This window comes from Hypanus sabinus, chromosome 11 (genome assembly GCF_030144855.1).
Source record: "Hypanus sabinus isolate sHypSab1 chromosome 11, sHypSab1.hap1, whole genome shotgun sequence".
Classification (NCBI taxonomy): domain Eukaryota; kingdom Metazoa; phylum Chordata; class Chondrichthyes; order Myliobatiformes; family Dasyatidae; genus Hypanus; species Hypanus sabinus.
Window position 1 is genome coordinate 87,990,271 of NC_082716.1, and position 20,481 is coordinate 88,010,751.

At 42.0% G+C, this 20,481-nt stretch overlaps 1 protein-coding gene across 7 annotated transcripts in view; it reads right to left on the bottom strand.

The window, feature by feature from the left end:
• rasal2 (RAS protein activator like 2) overlaps nucleotides 1–20,481 on the bottom strand; it is a 448,324-nt gene that overhangs the window by 119,391 nt on the left and 308,452 nt on the right. For all 7 annotated transcript variants that reach the window (XM_059984861.1, XM_059984864.1, XM_059984862.1 and 4 more), the window contains one exon: nucleotides 3,292–3,410. In XM_059984861.1, the coding sequence (XP_059840844.1) occupies nucleotides 3,292–3,410 (119 nt within the window). The remainder of the gene's footprint in view (nucleotides 1–3,291; nucleotides 3,411–20,481) is intronic.

Here is a 20,481-nt window from a genome sequence, read left to right on the forward strand (position 1 = left end):
CATCAGTGTCGGTGAATTGCAGTCATCCAAATTTTGACATACTTTGAAGGAAAGCCTTTTCTCTCAGCTACTCTTTTGTTACTGAATAACAACTCGATAACTGTGGTAGAGCTTGAAACCCAACACCTCCTACAAGCAAAACCAAGCAACATATGTAAATGGCAATAAGGTTTCATTCCCAAATGAGCTCAACACCTTTTATGCTCACTTTTGACTGAAAGAACATGGAGGTATTCTCAAGAATCCCCAGAACTCCCGAACACCCTGTGAGTTCATTCTCTGAGGTTGAGGTGAGAACATCCTTCAGGAGAGTGAATCCATGGAAATCATCTGGCCCAGACCTGTGCTAATCAACAAGCTGGAGTATTTTTACAGACATCTTCAACCTCGTGCTTCAACAGTCTGAGGTACCCATCTGCTTCAAGCAGGCTTCAATCATTGCCCAAGAAGAATGTGGTAACCTGCCTCATTGACTATCATCCAGTAGCACTTGCATCCACAGTAATGATGTGCTTCAAGAGATTGGTCATGAAGCATATCAACTCCTGCTGGAGGAGCGAACTGGGTTCATTCCAATTTGCTTCCCATCATAACAGGTCAACAGCAAATGCCTTTCCATTCGCTGTCACTCAGCTCTGGAACACCTAGACAACGAAGATGCATATATCAGGATGATAGCAGCTCAGCATTGGACAGTATCATTCCCTTCAAAATCATCATTAGTCTCCAAGACCTGGGCTTTGGTACCTACCTGTGCATTTGGATCCTTGATTTCCTCACTGGCAGACCCTGTTGGTACAGATTGGCAACATCTGCTTCACAATCACCATCAGACCAAATGTGCCACCAGACTGTGAGCTTATCCCCCATTTTCTCACCATGCCTATGATTGTGCAACAAAATAAAGCTCCAGTTTCATAGTTAAATTTGCTGACGAACCACAGTTTTTGGCTGAATCAAAGGTGGTGGCAAATCAACAGAGAAGTTTGAAAACCTGCTAGAGTGGTACCACAACAACCTCTCACTCAATATCAGCAAAACCAAAGAGCTGATTATTGACTATAGGGGAAAGAAACTGGAGGTCCATGAGAGAGTACCCACTAGGGGATTAGGGGTGGAGAGGGTCAGTAACTTTAAATTCCTTGCCATTAACATATTAGAGGATCTGTCTTGAGACCAACCCATAAATATCATCACAGCACGTCTGCTTTCTTAGAAGTTTGTGTTGCTTCACCATGTCACCACAAACTTCCATAGATGCACCGTGGAGAGTACCCTAACTAGCTGCATCATGGCCTGGTATGGAAACACCAATGTCCAGGAAAGGAAAAGGCTACAGAAAGTGGCAGAGAGAGCTCAGTCCGTCATAGGCAACACTCTCACTGAGTACATCTATAATGAGCCCTGACACAAGAGAAAAGAATCCACCATCAAATAGGCCATGGTCTCTTCTTGCTTTTGCAGTGGGTAGGAGGTAGAAAAATCCTACACCAATCGGTTCAGGAACAGTTTTTATTTTGTTTTATTTAGAGATGCAACATGGAACAGGCCCTTCCAGTCCAACAAGCTACACAGCTCAGCAACCCACTTATTACCAATAGCATAATCACTGGACAATTTACAGTGACCAATTAACCTTCTAAACAGTACCTCTTCAGACTGTGGGAGGGAATTGGAGCACACGGAGGAAAATCACGTGGGGAAAACATACGAACTGCTTGCAGACGGCGCCGGAATTGAATTCCAAACTCTGGAACTCTCCAAGCTATAATAGTGTTGCTGTAACCGCTGTGCTGCCATAGTTATTACCCTACAACCATCAGGCTCCTGAACCAGCATGGATAACTGCAATTGCTAAAACTCTGAACTGATTCTGTGACTTACAGACTCACTTTCAAGGACTCTTACAACTTAAGTTTTTAGTTCTTTTTTATTTGCTGTTTGTCTTCTTCTGCACCTTATTGTTTATGTATGGTTTGTCAAAGATTCTATTGAATTTCTTTATTTCTCCTATAAATACCTGCAAAAAATTAATCTCAAGGTAGGACATGTTAATATATGCATATTTTGATAATAAATATGCTTTGAATGTTGAAATCTGAGAACAGCCCAAAAACTAAATTGTTATTGATACTTCTGGAAATTTGCTCCCAAGTTGTGATAAAGAAATGAGATTTCACATTTTTTTCTCAATAAAACACTAGAGAAAATGCTGCACTCTTCCACCAGAATTCTGTTTAATTCTTTGGCATGCTGATGATTTGAAGAACTAATTAAAATTCTCAGAGACAGGGAGGTACTTAGACAAGAAGCAATAAACTATAAGAGGATAAAGAGGAAGACAGATACACATTAACAGCTATTATATTTCTGCCTTTACATAATTCAAGACAATAATGTAAAACAGATGACTGCCCTTCCTCAAATAATCCACAGACACAATTACATAAAAACACATCATGTACAGTTTAAATACCCTTTATCTGAAATGCTTGGGGCTGGAAGTGTTTTAGATTTTTTCTGGATTTTGGAATCTATAATGGAGGTTGCTTGGGATTACCATCATTTCTGACTCTGAATTTATGTGTTCCGTAAGCAGGCTTTGTCTTAACACTTGCTCATCACACAGATGTTGCTGTTCTGCATGTTAGATTTTCATCAGGTCATCAATTAATTATTTCTGCATCTTCGTGATCATCAAATGCCTTATCACCACAAATCTTAAAAAAAAATAATGCTGTGTCTTTTCTGTGGAATATAGTGAAAAAGCCCTGGTATTCTGTATTCCATTATTCACCCATAAAATTCCTAATTCTTCACCAAGTTCCTTGCTGTTGGCTTAACATCTGTTCAAATTTGATGAGATCAAGTTGTGTATTTCAACAGAATTGTATCTTTAAATGCACAGCAATGAAGAATTCCCTGCAAAATTTTGCATATGGATCAGATGAGGGCATGTCAGGACATATAATTTAATCAGACATAAAATAATCATCAACAGCCTCTATTCCTTTCATCCTGTGCTTCTGCCTTCCGCTCAACTGAAAAGCCAGACTTCCACATAATCCCACTCCACCTAAAAGCATGTCCTCTCTCTCTTTCTCTCTCTCTCTCTCTCTCTCTATCACAGATGCACAGGAAATCTCTGCAGGTTTAGCCCTCAGACTGATATACAGACGTATTTCACATCAACAGGAAAAAGGAATCAGAGTTTTAAAACATGCACAGTTTTCTACAACTAGCATTCTTCAATACTCTAAAATGCAGTTAAGTAAAATGATAATGTTTTACCGGTCACTATCAGAGTTCCTCAGTGATGGTAGTATCTGACGGAAGCTGGTATTGCGGTCAAGTTTTGGCTGGCTCTTGGTTCGTTTAATAGACCCTTTTAATCTTTTACTGAAAAATCCCTGCAACAAAGGCAGAAGAAAAAATAATTAGCATTTCAAGTAAGTGACATTTAAGTTGATCTATGAAAGACAAATGAAGCTAGTAATGTACTTGGTGGATACTTGTTAAAATATGAAAACAAACTATACTGGTTCTGTTCTCAATATAGAGCATTCTCCATTCAATCCTTTCAAATTCAAACCACAAATGATAAAATTTATGTCTGCTGAATTAAAAATCCATGATATTTCCAATTTAAAATTATTAATAATACTTGCATTAAAGCTCCAACATAATAAATACTGCCCTCTACAAATGTATCCTTGACTTCCAGACCAATAGACCACAGTTGGTAAGGACAACCACAACTTTAACACAATCACCCTCAACCTACTGCCCCACAAGACAGCATTCTTTGCCCCCTATTCTGCTTGTTATGCACTCACAACTGTGTGGCCAAATACAACTCTATTCCCATCTACAGATGATAGATACCACTGTAAGAGGTTATATCTCAAACAACGCCAAGATGGAGTACACGCGGGAAATAGAGAGCCCACTGATGTGGTGTCAAAAGAACAATCTTTCTACTATGTCAAACAAAAGAGTCAGTCATGGACTTCAGGAGGCAGGGCGGAGTACTCATCCCAGTCTATACCAATGCTGAGGTGGAGATGGATAAAAACTAACAGATCCCAAGTGTAATTATCACTAACAATTTGTCCTAGTCCAGTCATGTGGACACTATGGACAAGAAAGTATAGTAGCACCTCTATTTCCTCAGAACGCGAAGGAAATTCAATATGGTACCAATGATTTTTACCAATGTTTACAAATGCACAACAGAAAGCAACCCATCTTGATGTATCTCAACTTAATACGGCAACTACTTTGCCCAAGACAACAAGAAATTGCAGAGAGTTGAAAACATAAGCCCGGTCCTTCATGCAAACCAGCCTCTTACACTGACTGTGTCTGCATTTGACACTGCTTTGGGAGAGCTGCCAAGGGTTTTGTCCAAAATGCCGACTGTACTTTCTTCCAAAGATGCTGCCTGGCCTGCTGAGTTCCTCCAGCTTCTAACCTGCTGTTTATCAAACTCTTGAACAGCCTTCTTCTATGTTAAATATAAATGCCTTAAATTTGTCAATCTATCTGGTCATGGACCATGCACTTGTTTACTTGCCCTGCATACTTTCTGTAACTGTAACACCATATTTTGCATTTTTCAAAATTTTTCGTATTACCCTGACATGTATATGGAAGGATCTGTCTTGATGACATGCAAATGAAAGCTTTTCACAGTGTCATGACACACCTGACAATAATAAACCAATTACTCTATTTTAAAAAGTAACAGAGATTTCAAAAGAAACAAGTGGGACAATCAATATGTTCTGTGTGCCATGATTCCCAAGGAGACATTGGAGGGTGCATAATTAAGCAACTGGCAAGAGCCAATAAAAATAAGTTAGGTTTAAGTGGAGTGGCCATTGTGTGAGTAGGCCAGAGTTACAGTAGGGACTTCACACTTTGGCTCATAGAAGCAGAAGCTGTAGGTATATATTTTTGTTTCTTTTTCTTTCTTTCTTATTACATAGTTAGAGCAGTGGGGATGCCTGGTAGGATAGTGGAATTCTCCTCTTGCGGAATGTGATAAGGCAGGAGGCCTCCAGTGCCCCTGATGTCAACAACTGCAAGAAGTGCATCTAGCTGCAGCTTCTTTCAGACCTTGTTAAGGAATTGGAACTGGAGCTGAATGAACTCCAGATCATTCGAGAGGCTGAGGGGGTTGATTGACAGGACATAGGGACGTAGTTACACTCAAGCTGCAGGACACTGGTAACCGGGTGATCCTTGGGAGGGGTAAAGAGATAGACAGCCAATGCAGAGTACCCCTAGGCCGTTCACCTCAACAACAGGAGGATTGCCACTGTTAGATACTGTTAGGGAGGATGACCAAGCAGAGTAAAGTCACAGCAGTCGGGTTTCAGGCACTGAGTCTAGATCTGTGACTCAGAAGAGAAGAGGGGAGAAGAGGTGAGCTCTGGTGATATGGGATTCCTTAGTGTGGGGCACAGAAAGGAGGTTCTGTGGATGAGAATGAGATTCTCAGATGATATGTTGTCACACGGGTGCCAGCATCAGGGACATCTCAGATGGAGTCCACTGCATTCTTAATGTTAGGGTGAGCAGCAATGTTTGTGGTACACATTGACTAATGACATGGGTATGAAGGGTGACAAGGTCCTGCAAAGCGAATTCAGGGACTTAGGTACTAATTTAAAGGACAGAACCTCCAGGGTTGTGATCTCAAGATTGCTACCCATGCCATGTGCTTGTGAGGCCAGAAGTAGGAAGATCATACAGTTTAACACGTGGTTACGGAGATAATGCAGAAGAGAGAGGGCTTCAGATTTTTGCATCGTTGGGCTCTCTTCCAGGATAGGTGGGACCTGTCTTGGTGGGATGGTTTGCACCTGAACTGGAGGGGGAATAATATCCCTGCAGGAAGGTTTGCTAGTGCTACATGGGTGTTTAAACTAGAGTTGCAGGGGGGTGGGAGCCAGAGAGCCAGTGCAGTAGTTTAGTTGTGTTGGGAAAAGATGTTGTTAAGCCCATATACAAAAACACGAATGAAAACGTTAAGCATGGTGTAAATGATGTTCTGCGTTGCATCTCTTTCAATGCAAGAAGCATTGTAGGAAAGGCGGATGAGCTAAGGGCATGGATCAGTATGTGGAATTATGAAACTGAAGCCATTAGTGACACTTGGTTGCAAGAGGGGCAGGACTGCAGCTCAAGGTTCTGGAAATCCATTACATTAAATGTAGTAAAGTGGGAGGGATTAAAGAGGGAGAGGTGGCACCTCTCCCGGAAGTTCCAGGAGTCTCCCACATATTGATAGCGGCTCCCTGATGCCCGCAAATGAGGGGGGGGGGGGGAGAGAGAGAGAGAGAGAGAGAGAGAGAGAGAACGAGGGCACCATGGCAGAATGTTCCAAAAAACCAAAATTTAAAACATTTTTCTCCCCAGACTACACTAAAGTGTACCCCTGCCTATTAGGGGTAAAAAATAATGATAGTGTTGCTCGCTGCACTGTTTGCAACAGTGACTTTTCTATTGCCCATGGTGGGTTAAAATGTAAAAGACATGTTGAGGTGAGTTTAACAGGCGTCATTCGTTCAATTAGCATAGCTAATGTTATTTAAACTAGCTGGCTAGCTGCTAAGGAGCTGCTCTATTGCAGACATCCCACATCTCCCACAAACTGATGGTGCTACCTCCCCGAAATGAATTTTTGTAGGGTGGGATGTCTGCATTACTAGTCAGGGAAAATGTCATGGCTGTGCTCAGACAGGACAGGCTGGAAGCTTGTAAACTGAGGCCATATGGATGGAATTGAGGAATAAGAAAGGGATGACCATATTAATGGGATTATATTATAGACCCCCACAACTGTCCAAGGGATTTGGAGGAGCAAATTTGTAGAGAGATTGCAGATGCTTGATAGAAACATAAGTGATTTTACCATTACACCTATTGACTGGGATCCCATACTGTACGATAGCTGGTTGGGATAGAGTTTGTCAAATGTGTTCAGGAAAGTTTCCTTAATGAGTATGTAGAGGTCAGTGCAATACTAATCTCCGATTAGGGAATGAGACAGGATAATTCAAGACAAAGACCAATTTTAATAGACAATAGTATCTGGCAGGTGTGGATTGGGATAAGTTGTTTTCTGACAAAGATGTGCTTCGTAATTGGGAGGTGTTCAAAAGTGAAAGTTTGAAAGCACACTGTTTGTATGATCCTGTCAAAATAAAAAGCATGGATAACACTTTTAGGGAACCTTGGTTTTCGAGAGATATTAAGGTCCGGGTTAAGAAAAACGAGGAAGTGCATAGCAGTTATAGGCAGTAAGGAACAAATCAGGTACATAAAGAATAAAAGTCCAAGAACACTTAAACAGTAAATCAGGAGAGCTGGGAGAAGGCAAGAAGTTGTTCTACAGATACATAAGAGCAAAACAATTGGAAGGGATAAAATTGGTCCTCTGGATAATCAAAGAGTGGAGTAAAAAGAATTGGGGGAGATCTTTAAATTGAATTTTTTTGCATCTGTATTTACTTGGGAGATGGACACAGTCTATAGAAGTGAGGCAAAGCAGCAGTGAGGTCATGGACTGTATACAGATTACAGAGGAGGAAGTGTTTTCCTGTCTTGAGGAAAACTAGGGTGGATAAATCCCCAGAGCCTGACAAGGTGTTCCTTTGGACCCTGTGTGAGGTTAGTGCAGAAATTGCAAGGGCCCCAGCAGAGATATTTAAAATGTCCTTAGCCACGAGCCAGGAAATTATAGGCCAGTGAGCTTGACATCAGGAGTGGGAAAGTCACTGAGAGGCATTCTAAGGAACCAGATATACTGAAAGGTCTCAGCCCAAAATGTCAACTGTTTACTCTTTCCATAGATGCTGCCTGGCCTGCTGAGTTGCTCCAGCATTTTGTGTGTGTTGCTTGGATTTCCAGCATCTGCAGATTTTCTCTTGTTTAATGTTCTCTTGTTTAATCACTGTAAGTAATTGTATAAATAGCAACTAATTAGCAATAGTCAACATGGCCTTGTGTGTGGTGGGTCATGTCAAGCCAACCTTATGGAGTTTTTTGAGGAAGTTACTGGGAAAGGATGAAGGTAAAAGCAGTGAATGTTTTTTGACATGATCTTTAGCAAGGCCTTTGACAAGGCCTCGCATGGGGCGTTCAGTCACTTGGCATTAAAAATGATAAGAGTAATCTGGATAAGACAATGGCTTCATGGGAAAAGTAAGACAGTGGTGAGAGATGGTTGTCTCTCTGACTGGAGGCCTGTGACTAGTGATGTGCCACAGGGATCGTTGCTAGGTCTGTTGTTGTCTATCATCTACATCAATGATCTGGATGATAATGTGGTTTACTGGATCGGCAAATTTACTGATGAACATAAGAAATAGGCCATCCGGCCCATTGAGCCCATTATGGCTGATTTGTCCATAAACTCAGCTCCATCTACCTGCCTTTTCCCCATAACCCTTAATTCCCTTACTATGCAAAAACCTATCTAACTGTTTCTTAACTATATTTAGTGAAGAAGCCTCAACTGCTTCCCTGGGCAGAGAATTCCACAGATTCACCACTCTCTTGGAAAAACAGTTTCTCCTCATCTCCATCCTAAATCTTCTCCCCTGAATCTTGAGGCAATGTCCCCTAGTTCTAGTCTCTCCTACCAATGGAAACAACTTTCCTACTTCTATCTTATCTCTTTCAAAATTTTGTATGTTTCTTTAAGATCCCCTCTCATTCTTCTGAATGGCACCAAAATTGGGGTGTAGTAGACAGCAAGGAGCACTATCAAAGACCATGCATCTCTGGACCAGGTGGAAAAATGGGCCAAAAACTGGCAGATGGAATTTAATGCATACAAGTGTTGCATTTTGGAAGGACCAACCAGGTTAGGATGTATTTTTATCTGTCTGCAAACATGTTTAGTATACATTTGCTTCTTCCTTCAAAGTCATTAATATATATAGTAATTAGTTGTGTTCCGAGTATCAACCCACACGTTGCTCCACTGGTTACAGGTTGTGAACCTAAGGACACTTCCCTTATCCCAATTTCCTGATTCCTGCCAATTAGACAACCCTCTTTCCATATATATGCAGAACCTTCAACACCATCCACCCTCCTTGTCAGATTACCAGGTGTGCAGAAAAAAAAGGATTTGTGGATGTTCTCCAAATGCAACATCCCCAACAACATCTGAGTATCAATGGCATATAGCTGCTCAAAATACAGAATAATCATTTAGAATGGCACCAAAACAACTATTCCATGCAGCAGCCTAGTGTGAGGGACACAGCACACCACCTCCCAAACTGCTCAACAACCAATCCTGCCACAAACTTCCTAGTCCCTCCTATTACACATGGCGCCCTCCTCTGTCACTTCTGAACCCACAGAACTTTAGTAAAGTATAACCAATTTAAGAAATAAGTAGAATCTTAAATTCAACTTCAAACTTCAAAATTCATCATTTTCTATTATTACACAGCATAAGGAACAGATGCAGGAGTCAACATTTGACCTCTTCTGGCTGTTCCACCATTCACTGACATCATGGTTGACATTTCAATTCGGCACCACTCTGCTGTACAAATCCTATAAGCTCCAATTTTCCACATAACCAAAATTCTACCCATCCATCTGTCTTGAAGAGACTCTGTGACTGAGTGGCACAGCCCTCTTGGGTTGAGAGTTTAAAAAATTTAACATGCTTCAGATGCAGAAATCTCTTCTCAGTCATGAATGGTCAATTCATTTTGTTGAGATTGTAACCTGATTCTTATCAAGCCAGCCAAAGGAAACATCATTCCTGCACCTGGCCTGTCAAAGCACCTTAACAACCTCGTTCTCCATCTCTCACCTCGCTGTTCTTTCCCTCACCTCCGCCATACCATCTCAAACACCCTACACCGCCCACCTACTTAAGCAATTTAAAACATTTTTTTAAGTTCTGATGGAGCTTCATGGCCTGAAATGTTGACTCTTGTTTGTCTGCCCACAGATAGTTCTTGTCCTGCTACCGGAAAAGTATTTCCAGCATTCTGTATTTTCTTGTTGATTTCCACCATCTGCAATCTTTTGCTATAGCTACTTATCTGTTGAGCATATCACATGCAGGAGAGACTGAATCCTTCCAGAGTTAGAGATTATTCAATCTCTAATTTCAATTAGATTTAATACCCCAATGTCAGTTACAGCTAGCTACAAAACAATATGAGACTCCGGCAACTGCTTTCATCCAGCAGGAATGGATAATAGCAAGAAACAAAATGGTAGTTCAGAATTGAAACATAGTAGTGTAGTATCTTTTTCCTAATGCTACTCACTTTCTCAGAAACATCAACAGAAATCCTTGAAGCATAATCTTAGGTGTTTTCTAATACATCTATTGATGTATACACATAAATCGATGGTGTGCTGAGAGTTCCAAAAATTCTGTTTGAATGTAGGCAGGCTAATTAATCGCAAAACAGAAAGCTTGTTTCAAAAATAACTGATTTGCTCATAAAAGAATCACGTCATCCTTGTAATAGGAGTATAAATTCTTCCAACTGTCTAACTGAAGTGAAGCAGTTGTCAAGTCTAAATAATATATCTTAATATGCAATCTGATATAGGAAAATGAGAGTAAAAGTTGCAATGAACTTTAACAGTCAGCACTCTCTGTGTTTAAAACAAATTGATCCTGAACACCAATGTGATGCAGGGCAAATACATCTGCTTTATTTTTTGCATCTTGAAGAGATTTGTACATTTCAATGAAATCACCTCTGGCTCCTCTAAGAGCTAGAGAAGCCCCAAACTTAGTCCACTTATCCTATCCTCATATGACAAACCATATGAATCAATCTGGGGAACCTTTGCTTGCTCCATCTACTGCAGGTATATATTTCTATAGGTAGGGAGACAAGACCTGTGTATAATATTGTAGCCACATGCAAACTGACCAGGTCCCTATACACTCAATGCAAGAAATAGGGAATATTTTATAAACTATTATTAAGGAGTTGGTAAAATGACACTTTGAAAATAACAATCAGACTGGTTAGTGCCAAGAGGGACTTATGAAAGGGAAATCATGTTTGTCAAACCTGCTACAGCTTTTGTAATTGTAGCAAGCAGAACAGAACAGAAGGAACCAGTGGATACCATGTACATGGCCTTTCAGATAGCCCATAATAAAATGCTACACAATGCAGTTACAAAATAAACTTAAAGCACAATGGATTGGGGTAATGTACTGGCATGGATTGAAGATTGGTTAATAGACAGACAACAAGGCAGGCATAGGAACTCAAGGGATAGTCCTAGGCACCTGCATGGACCTAGATGTTTTTTATGTTTTTTCATTGGCTACATAGAAAAGTCCATGTTCCAAGCCTTCCTTGGTAACGCTACCTAACTCTTCCTGTGCTATATTGACTACTGTATTGGTGCTGCTTCATGCACCCATTCTAAACTCAACAATTACATCAACTTTGCCTTCAACTTTCACCTTACCCTTAAATTCACTGGGTCCATTTCTGACACCCCTCTCCCCTTTCTCAATCTCTGTTTCTACTTCTGGACATCTTTTATACACCTAATGTTTCCCACAGTTATCTTGACTGTACCTCTTCCCACCCTGTCTCCTGTAAAAATGTTATTCCTTTTTCTCAGTTCTTTTACCTCTGCCGCATCTGTTTCCAGGATGAGATACTCCTTTCAAAGACATCAGAGATGTTGTCCTTCTTCAAAGAGCCCTTTCTTTGATCATTGGTGTTGCCCTCATCCGCATCTCCACAATTTCTCGGACATTCATGCTCACCCCATATTCCTACTGCCTTTTGTACTCACCTAGCACCCCATCAGCCTGTGCATCCAACACATCATTCTCTGCAACTTCCACCATCTTCAATGGGTTCCTACTACAAAACACCTCTTTAATCCCCTCCAACTCCTCCACTTTCCACAAAGATTGCACCCTCTGTAATTCCCTTGTTAATTCAAACCTCCTGGCATATATCCCAGCAATTGACAAAAGGTGGAATTTCCCGCTGGCCAACCATTTTAATTTCTATCCCTATTCCTGTTCCAACATATCAGTTCATGGCCTCTTCTCTTGCCATGATGAGGCCACTCCCAGGTGGAGTAGTAATATTTCATATTCTGCCTTGGTAGCCTCAAACCCGATGGCATAAACATCGATTTCTCCTTCTGGTAAATTCCCCTATCCCACTCTAGCCTCTTACCTATTCTCCTCACCTCCCCCAGTACCCCTCGTCCTTCCCTTTTTCCCTAGATCCACTCTCCTCTCCTATCAAATTCCTCCTTCTTCAAACCTTTACTTTTCCCACCCCACCTGACTTCACATATCACAGTCTAGCTAGTCCTGCCCCCCCACCTTTTCATTCTGTCATCCTCTGCCTTCCTTTCCATCCCTGAAGAATGGTCCTAGCCCAAAACATCAACTGTTTATTCACTTTCATGATTGCTACCTGACCTACCAAGTTCCTCCAGCCTTTAGTATGTGTTGCTCTAGACTTCCAGCATTTGCCGAACCTCATGTTCATGGTGGGAATAGCTAGGTCAAGACACTGATTTGTAGGGCTCTGATAGAGTTGATGCTGGACCCCAGTTGTTCTGAATCTACATCAATGATTTGATGAGCGGGGTGATGATCTAAAGCTATGTGTATTGTGAAGAGAATGCAGAGATCTCAGGGATATTGGTGGACAAGGCAAATGAGTGAGATCAAAGCAAATTAAATATAGAAAATGTGAGGTCATCCATTTTTATACAAAATATAGAAACTCAGTATCATAATGTGGGTACGAAGACCATTTGAAAGGGGTGTAGTGAGACTGCACAAGAAACAATGTAGTAACTAAGAAAGGATACACTTGCTATAGAGGCAGTGCAGCGAACTAAATTGATCACTTGGTTGACGGTATCCTGTGAGGAGAGATCAGGCAAAATGAGGTAAATACTCCAGACTTTAAAAGAATGACGTATCAAAAACAAAACTCTTAAGGGCTTGACATGATGGATGCAGGAAGGATACTTCCCTCCAGCGGGGATCATGAAACTAAGGGACACTGTACCAAAATAAGTGACTTGCCATTTGAAACACACACAAACAGCATTTTCTTCACCAAAAACATGGTAAACCATTGGAACGGTGTCCCTAAGAAGACTCAGTTCCGAAATCTCTGCAAGTCAGAAGTAGGTTTTTAGATACAAAGGAAATAGAAGGATTTTTATGTTAGTTGACTAACGTGAACATGGAATACAAAAATAGCAATGATCTTACTGATGGTCAGTAAGTACATTCACAGTGTCCCAATCACCACCAGCAGCAAGTTTATCAGAGTAATATTGCAGCAAGAAAGCTTGAAATAAATAAGATTTAGAATGATGACACTGCCTCGCTTGACCAGAGTCTGCACTGGGATTCGGACTCTTGTGGACCAGTTGATTTGAATCAGAGCTTGGACGTCATCATGTAGTAAGCAGAAGCTGCAAGTTTCTGAGGGCAACTAAAGGATTATCTGTCATTCCTCTTGATTGAAAGAATCAAAAACTTAAGATCAGAACCGATCAAGATTGATTGATATTGTTCCTTGCAGTTTTCCTGGCGTTGTCAAATGTTGGAGATTGCATTTATTGTGCTCTCAGTGGATGGAATCCACACTGTATTCAGGGAGCAACTTTTTAGTTTCTGGAAGCAAGCCATTGAGAAGACCCTTGCAGTGAACTTCCTGGTGGCAGACAATAGAGTAATCCCTTGGTAATTGCTAAATTTTGTTTTGCTTCCCTTCTGAAGATAGTCACATCATTTCTGAAGTCTCCTAACGTATATCTGAGTCATGGAGTAACACAGCCTGTCGGCACAATTTGTCCATGCTGAGATGCCTCTTCACTGATACAGGAGATGAGTCAATTAATGCATGTATGAAGTTCTTTTCCATCAACCTTTAAAACTTAAGCTGGGATACCATCTGCTTTAGAGGCTTCCTTGTTTTTTCAGTTGATATATGGATCTTCCAGCTCCTTGCCTGACTGGAATGGCAGCTAGACTGTGTTGGAAAACGTGCTGTGATTAAGAATCAAGGGTACTCACACTTGGAAAATAAGTTCTTCAAGTGTTGTTCAAGCGGGTATTAACTGTGTCACTATCTGTGATAAGTCCTCAGATCTTGGCACTCAATGGGGTGTCCTCTACTAAAACAGCAGTGAAGAAGATAGCCATATCATGACAATTATCATTAATTACTGGACTAACCATTCTTCATGCACTATATGCCCATCAGCTTTGCCCGAAATACAATGATGGAAGCAGAAACTATACTTCCAGAAAATTAATGTTTTTTTAGGTTTCAAGGATCCCACAAAGAAAGTGCTTCTAGTACATTGCTCACAACCCATCTGATGACTCCTAAACAACAGAAGATGAAAAACATCATTGTAGTTGGATTGCCCTGAAATTCTTCCATAAATAGTAGCTGTTAAGGGATTCTGTTTCTCCTCCAGAAAACAGTAGGACCAACTCAATGGAAACTGGGAGATCCAGAAGATAATATAGCAGATGCTAATTAATCATAAGCTCAAAGTATTCTTGCATCAGAAATTCCAGCATTTCTCAAGAGGAGAACAATACTCTGCAGACATCAGAAATCTAAGCCATTCTCTGTCAGACAGTAAACAACTTGTACAAATAGACAGATCTGATGAAGTGGCAGCTCCTTTGTTTTCAGGTTGGTGACACACAATACATTCAAAAAAACAAAAGAAAGCATATATTTCTTCTACAAACCTAGCAGAGATAGTGGAAAAATTGAGCTTTCGTGTCACTGCCAAGAAGAATATTTTCTTTAAAACCTACATTCAAATTGTTAAACAGAGTTTTATATGAAACCCATAATACTATCTACATTAAAATAGCCAGAAAAGTATTTCCACATTAACATTTAATGTGGCTCTTTTTTTGTTGAGATACAACACAGAATAGGCCCTTCCAGCTCTTTCCGCCATGCTGCCTGATTTAATCCTAGCCTAAACATGGGACAATTTGCAATGACCACTTAACCTACCAGCCTGTACATCTTTGGACTGTGAAAGGAAACCGGAGCACCTGGAGGAAACCCATAGGGTCATGGGATGAACATACAAGCTCCTTACAGGCAGTGGCGGGAATTGAACCCGAATCGTTGGTACTATAAAGTGTTGTGCTAACCATACTAAAGTGCAGTAGTTTTCTGAGATTCCTTTGTCTCCAACATCTCAACTTTCTGAGCAACACATACAAAAAGCTGGAGGAACTCAGCAGGTCGGGCAGCATCCGTGGAAACCAGCAGTCAACGTTTCGGGCTGAGACCCTTTGTCAGGACAGGTCTCGGCCCGAAACGTTGTTTGCTCATTTCCATTGATGCTGCCCAACCTGCTGAGTTCCTCCAGCTTGTTGTACATGTTGCTTTGACCACAGCAACTGCAATGTACTTCGTGTTTACCTCAGCTTTCTGAAGTGGCTGAAGAGAGCTAGACTATGCACGCCAATATTTGCGACCTACAAATGGACAGCGGAGAGCATCTTAACAGGTGGCACCATATGGAAACTCCACTGTGGCAGACAGAAGGGCTCTACAACGGATAGTTAAAACTGCCCAGTGTACCAGCCTACTCACCATTAAAGACATATATAGAGAAAGGTAGCAGAAAAGGGCCAGCAATATTATGAAGGATCCCACCCATTCTGCTCATGAATTGTCCATCCCACTCCGATCATGGAAGAGGCTAAGCAGCATCATGCTTGGACCACCAGACTCAATAAGTTACTTCCCCCAAGCTGTCAGGCTAATCAGCACTGACACCCATCAACCCACCCCACCACACCCCATCACCACCATTTCATCAATTCCTGTCTAAATCACCTTATATGAAGATATTCCTGTACCAAGTATCGCTTTATCTATATATAAATCAATGTATTTAAGCTAATCTTTAACTAACCATTTCTGATAAAACAGAAGACAAAGACTTCTCCCAAAAATCAAAGCAGACTAAATCAAAGCTAATGAATCTTAAACATAAATCCAATACAGAATATGTTTGTTAAAACAAGCTCTATCTGCCACTCCACTTGGCAACAAATATGCTCCTAATTCATTATGGTTTTTCACACCAACTTTTGAAACTTCTGTACAAAATAATGCCTCAACAACAAGAAAAAAAACTAAAATTAAAGCTGTGACAATGACAGCAAGCTTATATGTCACAGAACTTCCATCATGTTCCAGGGATCACAAGGCCTATTATCAGAGATGGCATAATTTCAGACCCTCATCAATTAATGTTGGGCCTCAAAACTCTACTCTATTACTTTCAGACTCCTGGGCTGCCAATAATGTCTAAAAATAATTATTTTTGTAATAATACTCAATACCTCCAAATCACAATAGGCAGTCCCAGGGGAGAAAGGCTTATGCATTTTCAAGAACTCCTGAAGGCAAGAACTTTCAGAAGAGATATCAGTCAAGATCACACTGAAGCCACAGGAGACAGACAAGTGGGTCACAGTCAGGAGAAGGGAGGGGAAGAGTCAGGTACTAGAGAATACCCCTGTGGCTGTCTCCTAGAACAATAATTGCTCCTGCTTGAGTACTGTTGGGGGGGAGGGGGAACAGCCTACCTGGGGGAAGCAACAGTGGCCGTGCCTCTGGCACAGAATACGGCCCTGTGGCTCAGAAGGGCAGGGAAAGGAAGAGAAAGGCTCTATAGGGGACTCTATAGTTAGGGGATCAAGACAGGCAATTCTGTGGATGCAAGAAAGAAACTCGGATGGTAGTTTGCCTCCCAGGTGCCAGGGTCCTGGATGTTTCAGATCACGTCCAAGATATCCTACGGTGGGAGGGAGAACAGCTAGAGGTTGTGGTACATACTGGTACCAATAACATAGGTAGGAAAAGGGAAGAGGTCCTGAAAACAGACTACAAGGAGCCTCCAACTTTCACCCTGCCCTCAAATTTACCTGGTCCATTTCTGACACCTCCCTCCCCTTTCTTGATCTTTCTGTCTCCATCTCTGGAGATGGCTTACCTACTGATACCTACTATAAGCCTACGGACTCTCACAGCTACCTGGACTAATCCTCTCCTCACCCTGTCTCTTGCAAAAATACCACCCCCTTCTCGCAATTCCTCCATCTCCAGCGCATCTGCTCTTAGGATGAGGTTTTTCATTCCAGGACGAAGGAGATGACTTCCTTTTTTAAAGAAAGGGGCTTCCCTTCCTCCACCATCAACTCTGTTCTCAAATGCATCTCTCCCATTTCATGCACATCTGCTTTCACCCCATCCTGCTTTCACCACCCCACTTGGGATAGGGTTCCCCTTGTCCTCACCTACCGCTCCACCAGCCTCCAGGTCCAACGTATAATTCTCCGTAATTTCTGCCACCTCCAACAGTATCCCACTACCAAGCACATCTTTCCCTCCCCCCCTTTCTGCTTTCTGCAGGGATCACTCCCTACACGACTCCCTTGTCCATTCGTCCCCTCATCCCTTCCCACCAATCTCCCTCCTGGTATTTATCCTTGTAAGCAGAATAAGTGCTACACCTGCCCTTATACTTCCTCCCTCACCACCATTCAGGGCTCCAGACAATCCTTCCAGGTGAGGCGACACTTCACCAGTGAGTTGGCTGGTGTGATATACTGCGTCCGGTGCTCTCGGTGCAGCCTTCTATATATCGGTGAGACCCGATGCAGACCAGGAGATCGTTTCGCTGAATACCTACGCTCTGTCCACCAGAGAAAGCAGGATCTCCCAGTGGCCACACTTTTTAATTCCATGTCCCATTCCCACTCTGATACGTCTATTCATGCCACTCTAATGTCAAGATGAATCCACATTCAGTTGGAGGAACACCACCTTATATACCGGCTGGGTAGCCTCCAACCTGATGGCATGAACATTGATTTCTCTCACTTCCGTTAATGCCCCTCCTCCCCGTCTTACTCCATCCCTTATTTATTTATTTATTTATTTACTTACTTACTTACTTACTTACCTATCTCTCCCTCTCTCTCTACCCCCCCTTTTTTCCTCTCTCTGTCCCTCTCACAATCACTCCTTGCCTGTTCTCCATCTCCCTCTAGTGATCCCTTCCCCCTTTCTTTCTCCCTAGGTCTCCTGTCCTATGATCCTTTCCCTTCTCCAGCTGTCTATCCCTTTTTCCAATTAACTTTTGAGCTCTTAGCTTCATCCCTCCCCCTCCGGTCTTCTCCCATCATTTCAGATTTCCCCTTCCCCCTCCCACTTTCAAATCTCCTACTATCTTTTCTTTCCGTTAGTTCTGACGGAGGGTCTCGGCCCGAAACATCAAATATACTTCTTCCTATAGATGCTGCCGGGCCTGCTGTATTCCTCCAGCATTTTGTGTGAGTTGCTACAAGGATTTAGGATGGAAGTTGAGAAGCAGGACTGCAAAGGTAGTAATCTTGGGATTAATCTTGGGACAGTGAGTATAGGAATAGAATGAGGTGGAGGATAAATGCGTGGCTGAGGGATTGAAGCAGGGGGTAGGGATTCAGATTTCTGGATAATTGGGACCTCTTTTGGGACAGGTGTGACCTGTACAAAAAGGACGGGTTGCACTCGAATCCCAGGGGGACCAATATCCTGGCGGGCAGGTTTGATAGAGCTGTTGGGGAGGGTTTAAGCTAGTTTGGCAGGGGGGTGGGAATCAGAATGTGAGTGCAGGGATTAAGGTAGAAGGACAAGGGCATGATGCTAAGAGTTGTGAGTTGATAAGAAAGGACAGGCAGGGGACAGAACATAATTGTAGCCAGTTAAAGGGGTTGAAGTGTGTCTATTTCAATGCTACGAGTATAAGGAACAAGGAGGATGAACTTAGAGCATGGATTAGTGCATGGCAGGGAGGTTTACTAAAGCTACTGGGGAGAGTTTAAACTAAAATTGTTGTGGGGTGGGAACCGAACTATAGAGACTGGGGAAGAGGCAGTTGGCTCACAAATAGAGAAAGCTTGGAGACAGTGTGTAAGGGAGGATAGGCAGGTGATAGAGAAGGGACATGCTCAGAAGGACAATTTAAATGCAAGGAGGATTGTGAACAAAGCGGATGAGCTTAGATCGTGGATCAGTACTTGTTGCTATGATGTGGTGGCCATTACAGAGACTTGGAAGGCTCAGGGACAGGATTGTTTACTCTAAGCGGCAGGTTTTAGATGTGGGGGCGTGGCACTGTTGATCAGAGATAGTGTCACAGCTGCAGAAAAGGTGGACATCATAGAGGGATTGTCTACAGTGTATCTGTGGGTGGAGGTTAGGAACAGGAAGGGGTCAATAACTTTACTGGGTGATTTTTATAGGCCGCCCAATAGTAACAGGGATACTGAGGAGCAGATAGGGAAACAGATCCTGGAAAGGTGTAACAATAACAGAGTTGTCGTGATGGGACATTTTAATATTTCCCAAATATTGACTGGCATCTCACTAGAGTAAGCGGTTTAGATGGGGTGGAGTTTGTTAGGTGTGTTCAGGAAGGTTTCTTGACACAATATGTGGATAAGCCTACAAGAGATTTGGTATTGGGATTTGGTATTGGGAAATGAACCTGGTCAGGTGTCAGATATCACAGTGGGAGAGCATTTTGGAGATAGTGATCATAATTCTATCTCCTTTACAATAGCATTGGAGAGAGATAGGTACAGACAAGTTAGAAAAGTATTGAATTGGAGTAAGGGGAATTATGTGGCTATCAGGCAGGAAATTGGGAACAGATGTTCTCAGGGAAAAGTACGGAAGATAAGTGGCAAATGTTGTGTTCAAAGGCTGTAATAAATCTAGTCAAGAAGAAAAGAAAAGCTTACAAACAATTCAGAGAGCTAGGTAATGTTAGAGATCTAGAAAATTATAAGGCTAACAGGAAGGAGCTTAAAAATGAAATTAGAAGAGCCAGAAAGGGCAATGAGAAGGCCTTGGCAGGCAGGACTAAGGAAAACCCCAAGGCATTCTACAAGTATGCGAAGAGCAAGAAAATAAGATGTGAAAGAAAGGACCTATCAAATGTGACAGTGGGAAAGTACGTAAGCAACCAGAGGAAATAGCAGAGGTACTTCATGAATACTTTACTTCAGTATTCACTATGGAAAAGGATCTTGGTGATTGTTGTGATGACTTGCAGCAGACTGAAAAGCTTGAGCATGTAGATATTAAGAAAGAGGATGTGCTGGAGCTTTTGGAAAGCATCAAGTTGGATAAGTTGCCAGGACTGGATGGATGTATCCCAAGCTACTGCGGGAGGCAAGGGAGGAGATTGCTGAGCCTCTGGCGATGAACTTTGCATCATCAATGGGGACAGGAGAAGTTGTGGAGGATTGGAGGGTTGCGGATGTTGTTCCTTTATTCAAGAAAGGGAGTAGAGATAGCCCAGGAAATTATAGACCTGTGAGACTTAATTCAGTGGTTGGTGAGTTGATGGACAAGATCCTGA